The sequence below is a fragment of the Amphibalanus amphitrite genome, unplaced genomic scaffold (assembly GCF_019059575.1).
Source record: "Amphibalanus amphitrite isolate SeventyFive unplaced genomic scaffold, NRLGWU_Aamphi_draft 000776F_arrow, whole genome shotgun sequence".
In the NCBI taxonomy this organism is placed as follows: Eukaryota; Metazoa; Arthropoda; class Thecostraca; order Balanomorpha; family Balanidae; genus Amphibalanus; species Amphibalanus amphitrite.
In genome coordinates, this window is record NW_024882270.1 from 315,434 (window position 1) to 335,981 (window position 20,548).

The 20,548-nt window shown below is 49.9% G+C and overlaps 2 protein-coding genes across 2 annotated transcripts in view; one reads left to right on the forward strand and one right to left on the reverse strand.

The window, feature by feature from the left end:
* LOC122365984 (histone-lysine N-methyltransferase 2D-like) overlaps positions 1-11,784 on the reverse strand; it is a 65,400-nt gene extending 53,616 nt beyond the window's left edge. Inside the window, exons 1-3 of the mRNA XM_043337699.1 lie at positions 11,772-11,784; positions 9,263-9,371; positions 6,069-6,126 (exon numbers count right to left, since the gene is read on the reverse strand). Coding sequence (XP_043193634.1) covers positions 6,069-6,126; positions 9,263-9,371; positions 11,772-11,784 — 180 coding nt within the window. The remainder of the gene's footprint in view (positions 1-6,068; positions 6,127-9,262; positions 9,372-11,771) is intronic.
* A 2,893-nt stretch (positions 11,785-14,677) lies between these two features.
* On the forward strand, positions 14,678-15,510 carry LOC122365985 (uncharacterized protein C16orf96-like). The gene is made up of 2 exons (XM_043337700.1): positions 14,678-15,105; positions 15,498-15,510. Exons 1-2 carry the CDS (start codon positions 14,678-14,680, stop codon positions 15,508-15,510), a joined length of 441 nt encoding a protein of 146 aa, XP_043193635.1.
* Positions 15,511-20,548: the final 5,038 nt, after the last annotated feature.

Here is a 20,548-nt window from a genome sequence, read left to right on the forward strand (position 1 = left end):
TCCAATCAAGTTTCGATAAACCCGTTCATCATCAGCTCCTGCGGTTTCGAACACGCCTGTTAGGTGGTGCGGTAGACCGCGCCCAAAGCCAGGGCCCCGGTAACGTGAGGTAGCCGAGTCAGGGCAGCGTGCGCTGATCCAAGCCGGAGCCGCGCGTCCTCCCGGTGTCATGTGATAGCCCGGGGCTGCCCGCGGGGATGCGGTAGACCGCGCCCAAAGCTGCGGCCCCGGCTTGGGTCAGCGCACGCTGCCCCGACTCGGCTACCTCACGTTACCGGGGCCCTGGCTTTGGGCGCGGCTTCTGCTCATACTTTGTGGTGCGGTGGTGGTGCGTCGGGCTGCGCGCTCTGACTTCGGCCAAGAAAAATGCGTCAGCTGATCATTGTCATTTCTGCCACTTGCGTGTGGTGAAATGGGGTCATAACTTATGAGACGGCTTTTTCATATCAATTATTTTACATAAAATCATATTTCAAACCATAAATAATGTTCGACAGCCAAATAAAAGAAACAATACCAATACAGGCTTACAGTTTAAGGCTCGACATTGTGTTGTCTACGATTAGACAGCTGATAACTCATTCCCGTACGTCGTATGGTCGTAACACTATAATGACCTTTGCTTATTGTCACATGTGCGCCGCATTCGCGATTGTTGCCGACGCTTGGCCGACGCCTGTTTGCAGGTGAGCCCACTACAGTTGTTATACATATCGAAAAACCGATAAACTTTTAGGCGAAAAAGGCACTACTCCAGGCCCATTTTTGATTTTTTTTTGCGATATTAGGTAAAAACAGAAGCTTCTTATCATAGGAAAAATAAAATGGGAAATCTTTCAAAGGTGGCACACTACCTTTAAATCACAATTAAAAACAAAGTTTTGCCATTACATGCGTGTTTTCTATATAGCAAGAATATTGCCCCGGTTGCAAGGAATCACTTGGAACGACTCGGTAGGACCGTAAAATTTGTGGTCGGGTTTAGCGTGCCGTCCGGCCCGGCCCCCGAGCCGCGCGGCGTGGCGAGTCACCGGGCCGGCAGTCGCCTAGCAACAGCGGGCCAGCCTACCTCCCGGGGGCAGCTGACCTTGGCCGGTCAGTCGGCCGGCCGGTCGGCCGGCCGCTGCGAGGGGCAGAGGGGCGGACGGGGAGAGGGTCGGAGCCTGGCCGCGACTGCTTGTGGCTGGAGGACATGCTGTTACGTTTGTTGTTTTAGGTAACGTGAACATGTATAAGGTAACAAGGCCCTATTGCTAATTGAAAGTTGATATGCGCTATTTGGGCAACAAAACACATCAACGTATGCATAAACACTAATAAAATTAACAGACTAAGCAAAGCATTTGCAGTTCAAATGCAGCGTTTTCATAGTCGGCGGGGCCAGGCGCACTATCAATGCTTATCTTCTTCTTTTCCATTAGGCTATGGTAAAAAAAATAAAGAAGCAACACCCAGGGGCAAAATAATGTGTATCGCATACAGAACGAGCCGCAATGCCGTTCACTGGTCGTATGCCGGCGAAAGATTTCAATTTTAAATTCAAACGTCTATTTGATGGAATGCCCTTCATCGTGCCTACATATCTTCTTCTTTTTTAAATCCGCATGGTGTGCTGGCATTGTACCTTATCCACCAGTATAACGCCTTTTGGGGCGACTAACGGAGCGAGCGAGAGGGTGGGCCTTGCACGTGCAAAATTGCGAGGGGGTACCTCCAACTGACTTGTGCACGGCACCCTACTAACTGGTCTCTAGCGATGTGCCAAATTTGGGCACAATCGGCCCATCCGTTCTCGAGATCTGGAAGCGGCACCCTGCACGTGCGCACGTACAAAATGGGTCCCAACTGACTTGTGCAGTGTGCACGGCACCCTACTAACCGGTCCCTAACCGTGTACCAAATTTGAGCGCAATCGGTCCAGCCGTTCCCGAGATCTGGAAACGACCCCTGCACGTGCGCACGTGCAGCAGCACCCCAACTCTGGCACATGTATAGGGGAAGCGGGGGTAGCACCGCCCCCCTAAGCTTTTCGCCAAAATGAGAGAATATGTGTGAAGTCTCTTGGTAGTTATTGTCTTGGTTACAATATTTAAACATTTGCTCACGTGTTTTAGGTACCTACTTATTTTGCATGCTCCTAAAAGGTTTTCATGTATCACGACTTTTAAAAATACCTTGCATATTTGCCGCCTACAAATTGTGAAGGTAACCCCGCCACCGGTGTTGATGTTAACCCAACCCATCCCTACGAAAGCTTTTAATTGTTCAGAGATCGCGTGCGATGAGTTTCCTGTCGGTAAGTGGTAATTTTCGCAAATAATCGGTAATGGACACCTAAGTAGGTATAGGTTCATCAGCTGTTTGCCAGTTTTATACAGCTGGCAAGTGCTTGGTCGGGATGCATGAAAAATATAAAGTAAAAAGTCAAATAAGCTGCTTATTCCCGACTTAGGAACATCTACGAAAATAAATAAAGCGTGTCTTTGGAATTTCATCACTTATCACGCTACGAACAGGAAACACCGCAACCTCAATTGGGGTAACACCGCCACGGGGTGGCGGTGTTCCCCAATAAGTGATCACAAGCAAAAATCGCCAGCGGCAAGAATGTACTACACGGTTCAAGCAAACCTATCTTACTGGACAAAGCCGATCAGTTATTTTTCGATGTAATCAAGTAAATCAAAATGAGTCTCTACTTAAAGACATTCAAAAGTGCTCCCAACTCATCGAATTTTTATAAGAGAATGTGTATTTTTCTTTAAATGCCCACAATGAGCTTCGATTACACTGAAACACCGGAACACAAATCAGAAGACGCTTACCTTCGTGCGGTTAATAGGAAATAACGGATTTTTACACTTTATAGTTCATACTTTCGCCGCCAGATGGGGTGGCGGTGTTTCCCACAGTGGCGGTGTTCCCCCCGCTTCCCCTATGCAGTGCCTAGTGGGTGCCTACCTACATGCCAACTTTCAGCGCAATCGGCCAAGTAGTTACCGAGATATTGCAACAATTATAAAACTGACACCTCTTCGTTTTGCACGTGGCACGTGCATAAGGGGTCACCCACATGCATCGGGAATAGTCCAATACTTGGTAGAAGGAATGAAGCTACCCTACAAAAATTACCGCGTGTAAATCGGTCAAGTGGTTGCTGAGATATAAGCCTCGCAAAAGCGTGACCAGGGCCGGCCGGCCGCTCATACTCAGAAATTTCCGTTAATCTAAGGAAAGACTACGCTCGCTTCGCTCGCTCCGTAACAATAAATATTTAGGTTCCGCTCCGCACAGGAGCATCTGTGTGTCAGTTCCTACAAAGCTTCAAAATCTACCTTTTCTAAAATCATAATTAAAGGTGCCAACCACACATCTTCGTTGGACACCCATTTAGTGACTGTGTCGCCGAAATGTAGATGAGCGTTTCCGCTTTAATCCACGCAGTGTGGGAGGTTTAATCAGCATTAAGCTGCAAGTACCGTATATTCAGGCAGGGCGAGACGACTTGCGTCGTTGGCATGGGCCATTCGCAGCCACCAACTCTGGCGCCTCAGGCACGCCGGAAAAGGCTCACCGTTGGAGCCGTTTTAAATTTAAAAAGATATGGCATGGTTAATATCAAAATATAGCAGGTCAGCGAATAAAAATAGTTACATAAGTTATGCTCGGTCGTCTATATTTTCATTGTATTACAAATATATCTGCTGTTTGATGCACTTTAGACAATAAATGGGCTTATAATGACAAAAGTTATACCAATAACTTTTGGCTAAATAAAATATTAAGAATGATCACATAAAATTGAATTATCTATAAGACGAAACATGAAGACGTCACGTCACTCAGTCAGAGTGAAATATTTATAGGAATATAACACTTATCGTTTGAGCGGTATCACCAAAACGAGACTTGAATTCCCGCACGGACACTGGCGACCACATTGCTTACATATGTATTCCGGAGCATTGATAATCGATAAATACCCACTAGCTATGCATACTGCATAGCATGCGACCTTACACGCCAGTGTCCCCTTCCTCATCAACATGAAGGCTCGGATGCCTGTAATCAACATGCCGCGTTCTGCTATAATACGCAAGTTGTGAAATACAACCGCAGATTGCCAGAAACGAGTGCCATTTTAGGGATTTACATTCTGCATGCAGTAACTTCTCAAATATCATTCACTGGCGAATCGAGGGAGCTTTTAGGATCATGTCCCAAAAGTTAAAAGATTGCAGCTTGTCCCCGCCCCCCCCCCAAAGTGTTCTTGCCCCCACTCACTATCGGCAAAGACGTGTGTGACGAACAAATGACATGGCGTAAGTTAAGTTAACTAGTAATTCACCAAGAAGCGCGCTAACTGCTTTATGAAAAGCGCCTTTACTGCCACTTTTCAGAATGATTCAAACGCACTGACTTAACCCTCGCCGGCCGAGGGGGGGCGGGTGCCGCCCCCCATAGGGTTTTTTCGCGATAGCTCCGAACACGCTGGCGATAGAGAGCTGAAACTTGGCATAATTGACCTTTGATTTAAGACGGATCTTTTGACACCAACCGCATTTTTGGGTCAGGTCAGGTCACTGACCTATGACGTCATAAGTGAACCTCTGCACGGTCTTCAGATGTCGCAACTTCGCAACGCCCTCACTGCCAGAGGAGATGTCGCAGGGAAATGAAACTTGCAGGATCTAGTATCCATTATGAGTCTCACAACTTGTATATCTCGGATTTTCCTCAAGGTCATATGAGGTTAGGTCATTTTCGTGACCTCACCATTATAAGTCAATGGGGGAAAAATGAAAACTGCTATTCTGGCGCCGGAAACGATCTCCAACTATTTCAAGCACACAGAATCGTGATTTGATGCACTCCTTGCAAGGTTAGATGCGTCAATTTTGCAATGTTGACCTTGCGTGACGTCATTTATGACGTCATCAAGGTCATATTAGTTTTTCGTCAATAACTCTTGATCAAATTGAGCTAGCGAGTCGGGAAAGCCACCAATGGACTCAGGAAGACCTGCCAAATCGAATGATATGCGACATGACCTCTTTTCACCAACTTCGTGACCTGGGGGTGCTGACCTGACTTTGACCTGAGGTCAACACCTTAAGTTGACCTGGCCCGAACAAGAAGTATATCATTCGACGCGCTGGAGCGAGGCGAACACGATGCTACCAAAATCGCGGCTCTGCGGCCGTTTTTTTTTGCGAAGTTATTCACCAAAAAATGAACCGTACCTTGGGGCACTTGACCTGACCTCAGAGGTCACCGGTTGACTTAGGACCTTAAAATCGGGTACCAATCTCTGCGCCCCCCCCCCCCTCGGCCGGCGCGTATGTAGAAAACCAATAAGTCCGGTGAGGGTTAATTACGGTGCTGCATAATTTGACAATCATTGTAGTTTCCACTCAATTGATCTGGGAAGAATTTTAGCTACGACGTTCACAAACGATGGGCGTTTCAGCATGTGTTAAGCTCGTGGTGTTAGTACGAATGGTGTCTGCCTCTGATGTTTCGACTAGCAGCCAAGGAAATCATCTTGTCACGTGTGTGGGATCGCTCCTTACAGGAGGAGTGAAGCATAATCTTCCAACTTCGGCATATTCGCCGTTTTGTATCGACGGAGCAGGTGATTTTTATGTGCCATAAGGGAGCAATTTTCGACAAAGTTGCTCCATCAAGCGCTGAAGTGACGAGGTAGGGCGGCATATGCAGGTGGACGGGGCCTGCAAATCTGCATATTAACTATTAGCTGCGAGACGGCTAGTAGCCGGGGATCCCCTCCTTCCCTGTTGTTGACGACAGGCCAGGAAGGGTCGGGAGGTTGATACATGTAATACACATGGTGGAGAACTGAGGGCATGTCCTGGGCGACTAGATGAATCACTTCTCGGCACATCCACACAGGCTGAATGACCAAATGGCAGGGTAGGGCAGACGGCCTATACAGACTAAGAGAATATAAGAGGTATCTATAAGAGAACCATTGATGAGGGGCTGAAATGGCGTCCTCTCTACGTTAGAGGTCAACGATGACAGGTCCCGCTTTCAGTGACACTTACCTCTCGTATCTGGCAAAGAGCACACTTGACAGGAACTCGGGATGTCCCCAGTTCGCTCCTGTAACGAAACGTGACCTCAGTTACACGCTGTGGGGTTTCTTACTGAGGAAGAGAATATTCTCTCCTATGCACACGTAGCACACATTGCACACAGAGGTGGAACATTGACTTCCAGGACATGCCATAGTTATGCGTTCTAACGCTCCCCTGTTTTGTATGTATATCTTACAACTAAAAGAACGAAACGCTAGTTTCTGGCATTGGATTGTGCCTAATGTTGATGTAGTTGTGGTGGTCGGCCCAAGGAGTTGAGGTGGCTGGCCCAAGGAGTTGTGGTGGCCGGCCCAAGGAGTTGTGGTAGCCGGCCGAAGAAGCGGCGCCGGTCGGCCCAAGGAGCGGCGCCGCTGGCCGATGGAGCCGACAATCGCCGGGCGGCATGCTCGGCGTATTGATTGCAGCTGCCCGGCCGGCCGGCGGTGCGAGCCGGCCCCGTATACCACCGACGGCCGGCCCGGCGCCGAGCGGTACACCAGCCCGATGTCCTCACTCAGCCGGCCACCCCGACCCCCGAGCTGTCTCCAGGCAGTGACACGCCACAGCGATCACCACCATGATGGCTAATCTCATTTGCCGGAACTGCTTCTCTAGCTTTGCTAGTTTATTTATTCTGATTGGTCACGTTGTTGTCTGATGCATAAGCTCTAGTCAGCCGTCAAGTCAAATGTTTGAGGAGATTTCGTCGTCACAACGAATAGGCATTTCAAATAATTTGATTTCAGTCTTGCTGTAACTTATGCGGCTCAAGAATGCTGTAGCATAATCATGCCTGCTTGATTGAGGCAATAAACGGAATGTTTGTGCTAGGGATTAGCAAAGTCGCAACGCCGGTCATGTTTCCTGGACTGAAGTAGTTCATCGATCCCTGTCAATATACCCCCGGAACTACCTTTGCAATCAATGTCTGTCTGTCTGAACGGCTCCTGCCTCCGAATCAGGTCGGCCGTTCCCAATGAACCTCGGCTGCTGGCCGACAGCTGTGCCCCCGGACCGGGTCGGCTGCAGGACGGCCAACTCCGGCGGGGAGGCGCCGCCGGTCAGCAGGCTCACAATCAGGCAGACCGGCCACTCGGGGACGTCAAATCTACACGCTCTATTAGCCGGGCACCAATCGTAAGGCAGCGACCGTCCGCCGACGCAGCTGGGACCGGCCGACTGGCCCTCCTCTGACCAGTAGTCTTCCCTCAAACCCGCCCAGCGCCGTCTTTATTGACATTTTATGCTGACTGGAGCGAAACGGCGCCCCATGGGCCGACTCAGATAGAGACTGAGGCGCCGGGCCGGATCTGGGGGTAGTTGGGGTTGAGGCGGGGCGAGGGCAGCAGTGATAGGCGAGGGCGGGGCTGGGGGGGGGGGACGGCAGCCTTGGACGGGGCTGCTGCCATGGGTGGGCTACCATGGCCCATGGGCATAGGTAGGCCACGCCTTGCGCAGGGGCGGGTTGGCTGCCATGGTTGGGAGTGGGACCGGCTGCCATGGGCGGAACGAGGGGCATCTGCTATGGGGCAGACTGCCACCACGGCCTGATTACTGAGCTCGGCGAGACTGCTGAGTGGTACGTCGGACCGACATTAGCTTTTTTCATACCATTCATCCCGGCGCGGCATGGGAAACGATCGGGTCAGCAGTTCGGCACGGTCTCGGTCACGGCCGGCTGAGCGGACACCGACAAGTCAGCCGGCACGGGCTCTTCGCCGAAGGCGCTGACAGTAACTGCACTGAATGGAAGAAAAGCGCAGAACTGGAACATGTCTGCACGGCGAATGCTCACACAAAGAAAAGCTTGAAAAGGTGTGATGTAACCGCCACCCAGATGCGTCGCTAAATGCTTATGTCGCTGGCATGAAGATTGAAGTCTCACCAACAGTGGATACTCGGCTGAGGACAATCGCTACCTGAAGCTATCGCTGAGATCCGCAGCAACGACCAACAGTCGATGGTCACTTCTGACACACCTATTACCCACAGAAACAGTCACTTACAGTAGTGACAACATAGCAGTGACAGTCACTTCTGACCAGTAGCGGCGGAACACCCTCAGTTAAGGGGGGGGGCACTGCCAACTTTTGCCTTTTGGTCCCATTCTCTCCATGCAACGCCCATAGGGCTAATGTTAAAATGCCAAAATCAAAGGGGGCAAGGTGCCCCGGTGCCCTCCCCGTTCCGCCGCCTATGCTTCTGACGTGTCAAAGAAATGGTGCACAGTCATTATCACTAACAGAAACAGTGGACAGCCGCCTCTGACACAGTCATCCACAGCAACAGTCGACAGTCACATCCGACATATCCCCCTAGTCGTCAACCATTACGCGCCGGCGCGGCGGAACGGAAGCCATTAAGTGCAATGGCGCGTTCCCATGCCACTCGAGGGCGGCGGTTTTCGGGTGGGCGCGGCAGTTCGCCGGCTGTTGAGCGCTGTCATTGTGGCGTCTGGAGTCGGTAGGTCAGTGGCTGGGCGACGTCCGTCACTGGCGCAACCGGTACCCGAGCGGCGGACATCGTGTGATGCTAACATCGAGCGTAAGGCCACTCTCGCTTCCGTCTTAATTGTCTTGCTTTTCCACTTCTTCTAGCATTTGGCGATGCTGTATGTTGTGTGACCTACTGCGACTATTCCAGGCGTTTTCGCGAATATTGGCATCGTTCAAGCAATATCATGCAACATCGGCTGTTCCTTTGAGTTTCGAGACTGTCCCCATGGGAATTTAGATGTGATCATCACTGAGGTCGTTGAGGATTTGTTCGCAGTAGCTTCGGACCACTGGGAACCGTCTCCAGGAAAATGTTATTCAATTCCTGAAGTGTCACCGTTATACGACCGTTTCATAAAGTCGCATTAAATTTTGTGTTATTGAAATTTATATAAAAAGATGTAAGTCTATAAAATATGATTGAATCGATTGAACGGAATGGTTACCTATACCTATCCAAAATAGGGAAGTCCGGATATACAATACACATTACACGTTATGTAGGCATATCTGTAGACAATGCAATATCATCGCAAAATCCAATTCATCGCTACATTTAATACCCATTTATTCATCCAACCTCAACGAAGTGTTATACTTCGACCTTTAAAATAAAGAGGTGCTGATATATGTGCGGGCGCCTACACAAGTAACATTTGTACTCACCCGGATTTGACACCTTCGACGCCCTCTTGTTGTGCCTTGTGCATCACCTCCTCGATGATGGCCCTCTCTTCTGCGCTGAGCTGGCTGAGGTCAACACCGGGAGGCACCCCTGAGGGAAACGGGAAACATCAGCTGGCTGAGGTCAACACCGGGAGGCACCCCTGAGGGAAACGGGAAATATCAGCTGGGTAAGGTCAACACCGGGAGGCACCCCTGTGGAACACGGGAAACAGCTGACTAAGGTCAACGCCAGGAGACACCCCTGTGGAACACGGGAAACAGCTGGCTGAGGTCAACACCGGGAGGCACCCCCCCCCCCCTCCCCTGAGGCAAACGGGAAACATTAGCTAACTGAGGTTAACGCCAGGAGACACCCCTGAGGGAAACGGGAAACATCAGCTGACTGAGGTCAACCCCAGGAGGAATCCCTGAGGCAAATGGGAAACATTAGCTAACTGAGGTTAACGCCAGGAGCAGGAGGCACCCCTGTGGACCACGGGAAACAGCTGGCTGAGGTCAACACCGGGAGGCACCCCTGAGGCAAACGGGAAACATCAGCTGGGTAAGGTCAACGCCAGGAGGCATCCCTGTGGAACATGGGAAACATCAGCTGACAGGTTACCGCCAGGATCGGCACCCCTGTGGGAAACGGGGAGCCTCAGCTGACTAAGAAGTAGGCTCCCCTGTGAGAAACGGGGAGATCACCTGACGAATATTCACATCGGAAGCTGACTAAGGTTCATGGGACCAGGGCAAAAGCTTCTCCACTTGGGCCAAAAGCTTCTCCACGAATGGAAATGAAATGAACTACTTCATACTTCATACTAGCCGTTTTCACGACGGCCATCTGGTACACATTAGGTGCACATCTGGTACAGATTAGGTGCAGATTTGGTCAAATCAGGTTCAGTGTGTCTCTTAGCAGCTATCAGCTAGGGTTGCACTAATTTCTTATATGCCTGCTTTGTCATATTACCAGAGAGCATCATCGAATAAAACATTGAAATAAATTCATACTAGATGGCATGTTTTACGCTATACCTAACTGTGCGTTTTGATAGATGCGTTTGAGGGGACATTAGTTTAGGTGTAGGAACTTATGATTTTTATTTGTTTTATTTTGTCGGAGTTTGATATTTGTTTGAACGGCATGGTATGCTGGTGCTGGTTGCGGGTTGTTAGCGCCTTTCTCGTGGTTTGCCTTTATCGAACTCAAGGCTACCCTACCCTTACCTACCCATACCCTACCTTACTAATAACTTACACATAGTTACCCTTCTCATACTCGATTAAAGTAACGTACCAAATTTGAGCGCGATCGGCCCAGCCGTTCTTGAGATATCAAACTGGCCCACTGCACGTGCGGACGCGCTGAGACTCCAGATGACTTGTGCCAGCCACCTTTCTAAATTGTCCCCCAACAGTAAACAAAATTTGAGCGAAATCGGCCAAGCCGTTCTTGAGATGTATAAGTGGATCCCTCACGTGCGCACGTGCAATCGATCCACCCTACCTGTCACAAATGACCATGAATCGCCAGGTTAATGCCCCCTCCACCCACAGTCCAAGTTTCAGCTTAATCGGCCCAGTAGTAGCCGAGTTATTCCTAGTACAATAACGTGCTGTTTACTGGTAGGCGCTTATTTTCAGTGTTCGGAATTCCCCTTTGTGGGCGGTGCATTGCAGCCCATGCTTTGATAGCTATTGTCAAAATTTGAATGGCCTGCCGCCCATAAGCCATCGATCGGATTTTGTCGAAAAATACCTGTAACGTTAACGAAACACGGTCGTATGTTTGAGTCATTTTCACAAAAGTTTATTGACTTTTCGATAATATTTTGGGTGGATATTGGTCAGAAAAGAATGCTCTTTCCGAATATGTAGGTTTTATAGCCATTGATCAGCGTTTTCAATACGTTTTGATGTTGTAAAGGACATCGCGCTCCGCGCGAATCAAATTTTCCAATTAATTTTTCATTATTAAGGAAATGGTACGGATCATCACTTTTTATTTGTTTTCCTATCAGTACACGTACATTTGTCTGTAAAATGGTACCACACCAATTTCATTCCGTCAAACCGTTTTCCAGCGGCATCGATTTTCCCGTCACAATGCACGAAATCGGTCATTTTTTCGCAACCGGGGGTGTTGTCTTGCACGTGGCGCGTGCTATGCTATGAAACCATATCGATACGCTAGTTCCATCTCTCCTCTATCCATTGGTGGCAATCCCATCTCGCTGTGGTCACCCATCGCCGAGTTATAAGCCCGGGAGAGGAGCGCTGCAGGCCCGATTTTCGCCCGTTGGCGGTTTTCGCCGTCCCCGTGTTAAGCCTATGGGAGCACCCTTTTACACGTGCCGACGGCGCACCCCTGGACCGATCCGTCCCAAATTTTAATACAGAGGTCACATCAACCCATCAATTCGGCATGCCAAATTTCACGTCGATACGCGGCAACTTTCAGGCGCAATAAGACACATAAGACATGACACACGGATGCACGCACGTCGTACAGACATGTTATAAATCATAATATAGAAAATGAAGATATTGGCTGTAAAAGAAATTAGGTGCAGATTTGGTCAAATCAGGTGCATTCGCCCGATAGCCCGTCGTGAAAACGGCTACTGCGTATTAAGGGCATCCGCGATATACTTGCTGCTATTACTGCCTTTCGTCAGGTGCTAAAACAAATGAACGTCAATCGGCAATGGGAGAGCAGGCACAGAATGACAACGAGCAAACATACAAGTGTCACACTCACACGCACGCACACACATACACACAAAAAAACTCAGTCGCGTCTCAGATCGGTTCCAACTCTGATAAAGGGTTACAGGTGAAATTCTAGCCTACAATTCAATCCGTGCCACAAGCCCTCAATACAATCTGTGTCAATTCAATCCGTGTCAAATAAGCATTCAACTCCACTTTTACAATTCATCGACCAGGGAGGTTTTACGCACTCTACTTTAGTCGGCTTACGGGTGATTAGGCAACAGAAGACAAGCGGCGTTCTAAAGATCGTCAGAAACGATTACAAGAGTATTACAGCCAATTCCATGCTCGGCAAAAGGTCAGGTGCTCTGGGATGTGATTAACATTGGTCACATTTACCGATTTAGACCACCCATTTACAAAATGGCTCGTACAGCTAACAATAGATAAGTTGAGACTTCGGTATAAAACTTGCACTTTGCAACTTTTTCGCTGACTTACAAGTTAGATATTAGTTATGGGTACTATAGATCAGAATTTGTTTTTGGAATATGGGGATTCGCGAGATCACAACATTGACCATAAATAATCGAGGGGCTGCAAAACCAGCACGGCTAAAAAGAAGCACGCCATCAGAGCGTGGTATTAAGGCATCCATCAGAAGTGAGCAGGTTTGCTCGCTACACGGGCTGGCTCGTCCCGGCTCGCCTCACGTGGGAGTTATTTGGCCGCGGGGGCGCGCCCGTCGGCGCCGGCCAATATGTCTAATGGATGCTGGACATCGCTCAGTGTGATGTTTTATATTCAGTATCGATCATACGTGCTGGCATGGGCCATAAACACACCGTTCGTCTTGCTCCCTTCTTGTCCGACATGTGCGCCCGAGACCATGCAGATGGCAGTCGGTCAGACGGTCGGAATGCGTCGGCGAAACAAGACGCAGACAATCTGATTCCTCAAATCATCTCTCCCTCGGACATTTGCCGTGGGAAGCTATCAATAAATTAGACGGTCAACATTTATATTGAGAGATAAATCGGTAAAGTCTCTGAATGTGTCACCTGGGAAAAAAGTTGCCTGATTACTTGCGGCGGCGACAGACACTCCTGACTCCAGCAGTCCCGAGTCGACAGAAAATGTGGAATGTCGCGAGATGACTCGTTATCCATATCGCTTGCCGCTGCAACTCTCTCTCTCTCTCTCTCTCTCTCTCTCTCTCTCTCTCTCTCTCTCTCTCTCTCTCTCTCTCCTCTCTCTCTCTCTCTCTCTCTCTCTCTCTCTCTCTCTCTCTCTCTCCTCTCTCTCTCTCTCTCTCTCTCTCTCTCTCCTCTCTCTCTCTCTCTCTCTCTCTCTCTCTCTCTCTCTCTCTCTCTCTCTCTCTCTCTCTCTCTCTCTCTCTCTCTCTCTCTCTCTCTCTCTCTCTCTCTCTCTCTCTCTCTCTCTCTCTCTCTCTCTCTCTCTCTCTCTCTCTCTCTCTCTCTCTCTCTCTCTCTCTCTCTCTCTCTCTCTCTCTCTCTCTCTCTCTCTCTCTCTCTCTCTCTCTCTCTCTCTCTCTCTCTCTCTCTCTCTCTCTCTCTCTCTCTCTCTCTCTCTCTCTCTCTCTCTCTCTCTCTCTCTCTCTCTCTCTCTCTCTCTCTCTCTCTCTCTCTCTCTCTCTCTCTCTCTCTCTCTCTCTCTCTCTCTCTCTCTCTCTCTCTCTCTCTCTCTCTCTCTCTCTCTCTCTCCTCTCTCTCTCTCTCTCTCTCTCTCTCTCTCTCTCTCTCTCTCTCTCTCTCTCTCTCTCTCTCTCTCTCTCTCTCTCTCTCTCTCTCTCTCTCTCTCTCTCTCTCTCTCTCTCTCTCTCTCTCTCTCTCTCTCTCTCTCTCTCTCTCTCTCTCTCTCTCTCTCTCTCTCTCTCTCTCTCTCTCTCTCTCTCTCTCTCTCTCTCTCTCTCTCTCTCTCTCTCTCTCTCTCTCTCTCTCTCTCTCTCTCTCTCTCTCTCTCTCTCTCTCTCTCTCTCTCTCTCTCTCTCTCTCTCTCTCTCTCTCTCTCTCTCTCTCTCTCTCTCTCTCTCTCTCTCTCTCTCTCTCTCTCTCTCTCTCTCTCCCTCTCCGTGTCCACACAATCATGTGCTTCATCAAGAGACAAGAAAGGATTGGTAGTTTCTGTGGGCGCGTGTTTTCACGCATTTTCGTTTATTGGAGACGATCAGGATGAATATCTCAATTAGCGACTGATATGCATAGAATGCTTTCAAATTATGTTTCAATAAACAACATCTTTAATTTTTGTGACACACCAAACAAGTTTGCGAATTTATGACAGAGACAAATGAGCTTTTCAACAGTGAAAAAGAATCCCACTATATCATGAGCATTTAGCAAACTTAAGTCAGCCATCAGAGGCCGTTTATAGCGAGGTCACGGACCCAGTCTGTGGTCGAACATTCGACAGAGACCCTTCCGACAGAGCGGCCCCTCTGACAGAACTGCCACTTGGCTCAGTGTCGGCCATTTTGACAGAGTATACGACACTTGGCGACCTTTCTCTAGGAGGCGTCGCTCGGCGTAGGCCCTTCCCAAGGAGCATCCCTCGCAGACGGAATGTCCTTCGGCAGTGGTCGGCGACCCTTCCCAAGGGACGTCTCTCAGCTGACGGAATGTCCTTCGGCAGTAGTCAGCGACCCTTTCCAAGGAGCGTCTCTCAGTCGACAGAATGTCCTTCGCCAGTAGTCGGCGACCCTTCCAAAGGGGCGTCTCTCAGTCGACGGAGCGGAGCGTGTGTCCTTCGGCAGTAGTTGGCAATGAACGCATCCCCTCAGCCGACAACATTCCCAAGGAGCGTCTCTCAGCCGACAACATTCCCAAGGAGCGTCTCTCGGCCGACAACATTCCCAAGGAGCGTCTCTCAGCCGACAACATTCCCAAGGAGCGTCTCTCGGCCGACAACATTCCCAAGGAGCGTCTCTCAGCCGACAGCATTCCCAAGGAGCGTCTCTCGGCCGACAACATTCCCAAGGAGCGTCTCTCGGCCGACAGTCCTGAGAGAGCGTCTCTCAGTGGACAGCCCTTCCCCACGAGCGTCTCTCAGCCGACAGCTCTTCCAAAGGAGCGTCTCTCAGCCGTCAGCTCTTCCGAGAAAGAGTGCCTTTCGGCGGCGACCTTTCCGGCGGAGCGTCTTTCGACAGCGGGCCTTCAGACGGAGCGTTTTTCGACAGCGGGCCTTCCGACGGAGGCTCCCCGGGCGGCGGCCCTTCCGGTCAGCCATCAGTCTGTCTGACGGCCCCCGGTCCGGCCGGCCGGCCGCTGTCGCTCGCTCCGAGCCGGCCGATCGCCACTCCATGGCTGACTGTGATTTGATCGGCCCTAAAGCCGGCGGCGCCGAGAGCGGCCTTCTCGAGACGGCGCTTCAATTGCCGCTCAGAATGGGCGGGGCATGTCCAGCTCGCGGGCGGCCGGGAGATCACAGTCGGCCGGTCAATAACGGCAGCGCCTGCGGCTGTCCATCCCGCTGTCCGGCCGTCCTGTCGTCCCAGCGGCTCGCGGTGAGCTGTCCCGATGGCCCGCCGTCTCATTGTAAGCTGTCCCACCGACAGACTGTCCCCCTATCCTGCCGTTCATTCCACTATCCCGCTGTCCCGGCTATCCTGTCGTTTTGTCGTCAGTTTAGCACAGCTGCAGCCGGGTGCTGGGTGGAACCATTATTGAGCTGTTCGCCGTGGTCCCATTCCGTTTTATTTCCGATCGTCGAGCCGCGACAATCGGTGGCTCCTGTGTGCTCGTTTGAGACCCGTCATCTCCAAATGGACTCCGGAAGAACGATTGATTGTCGAGTATTTGACTTGGTGGCGGCATCGCAGTTGTGATGTTGATCGATGTCGTCTACGTCGGACCTCAGCCAGGCCGGCCTTCTACGAACCTGTCCAGCCCCCATCTTTTCAAGTGTCATCTCACAGACAGAGCCCAGTGGTACTTACGACTCCAGAAGGACTTCAATGTGCCAGGATATATATGCGTAACGTGTGCTGCCCCCAGGGAGTGTCCAATCACCTACGAAGTGTCAGCTTCCAGAGAACCTCATCAGTCTCGCTGTCCGCTACACCTTGCGGCAAAGAAAGGGCTGACTTCGTCTACTTTGACAGCAAGGCAAGGCTGCCAAAAAGCTATTGAGTAAAGTTTGATTATGTTGCTAATATAATAGTCATTCGAAAAACTACGCAACAACATTCCACAATCACGGTTTCAGTGTTATTGCACAGTTGTATGTGTGCATATTGCATATTCATGCTCACGTGCCTCCCACATCCTCAGCAGGCTGTGGGGCTATGAACAAACCTTTACAATTGTTCTGAAGAACCTGCTAACCTGGTAGCCGGTAGGTGACTGAAAAGACTATCCACGGTCACGTTTCTGACGGTGAAAATAACGTTAACTCAGTACAGTCTCTCTTGAAAGTATCCAGCATCGTTGCGTCGGAACTCGGATCCATCAAGCCTTACCGAAGGAAGACTGCTAAAGTTGAGAGTCACCAAACCAATTGACCTGGGGGACTCAACTGGGACTCCGTTAGTTCGGCTACTCCCAATTTTAGCAGCCTTCCTTCGGTTGGGCTTGATGGATTCGACGCGCGGTCATGGTGGCACGTGCGGCGGACACACCAAGCATCATCGAAGGTCACCAAAGGTCGCCGGGCACTGAACGATGGGCGCACGCCACGCTGAAGATGCCCGTGCTGACTTCTGGATGGGCCGCGTGCGGCCCGGCTCGCGTGCTCACTGATTGATTGGAGGCAGGCGGTGGCCCGATCGGTGCGACTCAGTACGGGCGGACCTACCGGCAACCGCCGCGCTGGTGAGGTGCACGGACCTACCGGTGACCACTGGCCAGCCAAATGTACTGGTCTGGTGCACCTCTCACACAATCCACAACACGAGCTGTTACCGGTCGTAACGTAACGGACCGCCGACCACAGTTGGTCCATATCGGTCCTTAGTACCGCCGACCACAGTTGGTCCATATCGGTCCTTAGTACCGCCGACCACAGTTGGTCCAAATCGGTCCTTAGTACCGCCGATCACAGTTGGTCCATATCAGTCATTAGTACCATCGGTCCGTCGGTTTGCACGTGTTTCGTTTCGTTCGTCACTTCGATCGATTCGTCAGTCCGTCCGTTCCTGTCCACTACTGTGGTCTGTTGAGTTCGTTCAGTCCGTTGAATCAGCCGTTCCTGTTCAATCTTCCCGTTCCGTTCAGTCCTATCGGTCCTCCCAATCCGTTCGGTTCGTTGCCCAGGGTCAGTTCCCGACCGGCGCGTGACAGGCTGATCGGGTGGAGGTGGGGGAGGGATCTGGGTAAGGCTCTACCGGCCAGCGGAAACCAGCAGCCCTACAAATCTCAACGGCCCCCACTGGAGGCGCGGGCGTGCCTAGCACACCTTGTGAGCTGGACATCATTTCACCAGCTCGCTTGTTTATCACGTCATCATCTCACCCGCTCAGCTGCTTACCGCCCCTACCTCATACCTGCTGACGCGCCTGTCGAGCCTCGCTACGGCCTGGTATGGAGAGGGATGTTACATGCAAGCTGCATGTGCCGTTAGTTTCTGTTGTCGGATACTTGGCACTTCAGAGTCACAGCTTATTGTCGTTTACACTTGCTAAGAGTTTTAACAAGTTGAAAAGTCGGAATAACAGCATAGGAAGCGTTCCAACGTAATGGAAGTGACTTTGATGACTATGTTTGTCCTAATGTTTAGCAAGCATGAAGCAAATGCTGGTAATTCCAACCGTCTAGTCATGCGAGTTTGAATTTAAAGCATCAGAAAAGTACCGGATAATAGAACAAGCCACGGAACGGAACAAACAACACCCACTCAACAACACCAGCAGCTGCGAGTTTGTTTGTTTTCTTGGTTGTTTAACGACGCATCAGTCAGACTTGACTATTAGCGTCGGTAGCAGCTGCGAGGGCAGCCTGAGTCTGAAATAGTGACCTGTGGAGTGTGGCGTATGGGTGGCCATTGAACATCAGCTGTTGTCAGATGTGAGAGGATTCTAACACGTAATACCACTGGGTCCCAACTCAGACGGCATGATCTTTTAGCCTCCTGATACTCACCTACATGCAAGCTGCATGCAGCTGTTTGTAGCTGCATGTAGCTGTAACAGCTGTTTTCACCACGAGTATCTGGCAAACATTTGGTCATATCTGGTGCGATTTGGTCAAAGTAGATTCATAGTCGATTCTTTCAGCTCGGGTTGCAATAATTGCTTGTATAGGTACCTTCTCAAATTATCAGACTATTTTCGATTAAAGCATTAAAAAATTATATTGGCCGTTTTCACGACGGAACTTTCGCAGAGGAACTTATTTGATACCTAAAAAGTACCTACCCTTAGAGGCCTTAACATCCCTCAAACTGAAATATTTTATGTTCAAAATAATTTTAGAAGTTTAAATCCGGGCATTTTTTGCCCTCAAATCACTTATTTATTTACAAACACAGCAATTTTTGGTTCTAGTAGCCCACCTTTCGACTATGAGGTATTAAATCAGCGTGGCAACTTGCTTCCTCTTTGCTCCCTCGGGTATCTAATTCCGGAATTCTTAAAAACAAGGAAAGTATATATCGAGTTCTCTTTTATACCTATTCAGTTATTTTTAATGGTGATTAAAATATGACAAATTTTTTAATTACATTTCATATAAGAAAACACGCAAAACAATGAAACAAAAATAACTACGGCAGATAATTACCTTCAGGTATCTAATTCCGACCAATCAGCACCTCAGTAGGATATGACGTCATACAAGAATGGTGGTGAGGGCCGTTTGCAGTCCCGGCCGGTAGGTCACGTGACCGCCGGGCGCCTCGGGTCACGCGGCGGTCGGGAGTCGGACGCGGGGCGTGGTCGCGGGCGGACGCGCGGGGCATCATGCTTTGCTTTGCTTGCTTTGTCAACTTCATATAACTTACTATCGCATTCGTGTGAAAGCCAAACACTGCTCAGTGCCCTTAGAAATTGAGTTTTGGAAAGCTCAAGTTCCTATAGCTCCTCAGGTCGGCAACAGTTGAAGCCTCATCTGAACCCATGTGAAAAAAACGAGGGTAAGGAACCTTGTGTTGCTTTTTCTTTTACCGTCATAATTATCTCAAACCATCACAATTTTGAGTTGCCACATTGTCTGCTTCACTACATTCGTGTAAAACTTGGGTGAAGGCTGGTGGCTCAAAGAAAGGTGAAGATATTTCTTTAAGTGCCTAATCCGTGAAATTGAAATATCCCGGCTTTACAAATCTACACTTTTCATTTTCTCCACGATACATTTATTAAAATTGTTTAAATTTTATCTACATTTGTTAAAATCGGGGCTTTGGTTTTGTGTAAACTAGATCAAAAAGTTTACTATAGTTTTGTGTAACCTGATGGCTGAAGAAAATAGTAATTTTGCTAAAATGATGTGCGGAAATTTGTTGCTTTCCAAATCAAATTACTCATACCTATATTTCATTCAAAATTAGGAGGCATTATTACTGTTTTTTTCTTGTAACATGAACTGAGTTTGGGTACGGTGCTCCGGAAACGTTGTGGAACTTTAAGCTAGCTAGAGCAGTTTCCATAAAAATTGTTAAGATAGTTGACATGGCTTGTTGACAACTCTTTTGCTGTTTCTAAAAAAGTGAAAAAATATTTTCCTGCATTAAGCACACAAGGCATGTTATTCTCATAAGCTATCGAATGTGTGTGTGTTTTTTTAAGCTGTTTTTTTAAGCTTTTAAGCTGTAACTTCAGTTACTTCACTTTAGAACATATTGCCCAGAATGCGTCACTGATCATGAGCTGGTATATCATATCATATGTAGCAAATACATAAATGAGAATAGTGTGTCATGAATTTTTGTGCATGCTTCTGGATCATCTGTAATTACATCAAAGGCTCGGCTCAAGAGTGTCCTGCCGACCAGCTTATGCCCAACCCTTTCTGTCCGCAGAACGTCGCCTGCGACTCCCGCACGCCGTTTGCCCCGGCCGTCCGTACTGGTCTTCGCGCTGCGAGCCGCGCTGGAGTTCGCGGTGGCGTCGTGGAGCTCCCATCGGGACGGCGTGTGATGCCCGCGTCGAGCTTATGAGCCGTGAGCTTCGATTGGCGGCTCACGCGGTCACCAGCTGTATGTACAGCCTCGGCCCCGACGACCCCGCTAATGGCCGAGACCGGCATACCCCCGGCATGGGTCCGCTGTCCGGCGCAGCGCTGGCCGCCCGCATGCTATGCTACTTTTGGCTGTATCGCTGCCCAGCGGGAGCGCGCTCCACGCTGCGGAAGAGGTACACGTTGCGACCCGACTGAGGACTGCAACCGGATGGTGACACGTCGGCCTCTGCGCCCTGGCCGGGGAAGGCGTGACCGACGTCACAGTGGAGGAACGCCCAAACAAGACCAGCCCACCGTCGGAGCAGCATGGAAATATCATGTTCTGCCTGGACGTCGGACCCGGCGGCCGCAGTGCACCTGCACACGTGCGGAGAGGGGCGCTGGAGGCTACTCTGGAGCTTCTGCCATTCCGCGGCGCGACTGCTGGCAAAAC

Excerpts from the sequence above, each read along its gene's own strand:
- LOC122365985 (XM_043337700.1), top strand. The coding sequence starts at position 14,678 with ATGTCCTTCGCCAGTAGTCGGCGACCCTTCCAAAGGGGCGTCTCTCAG.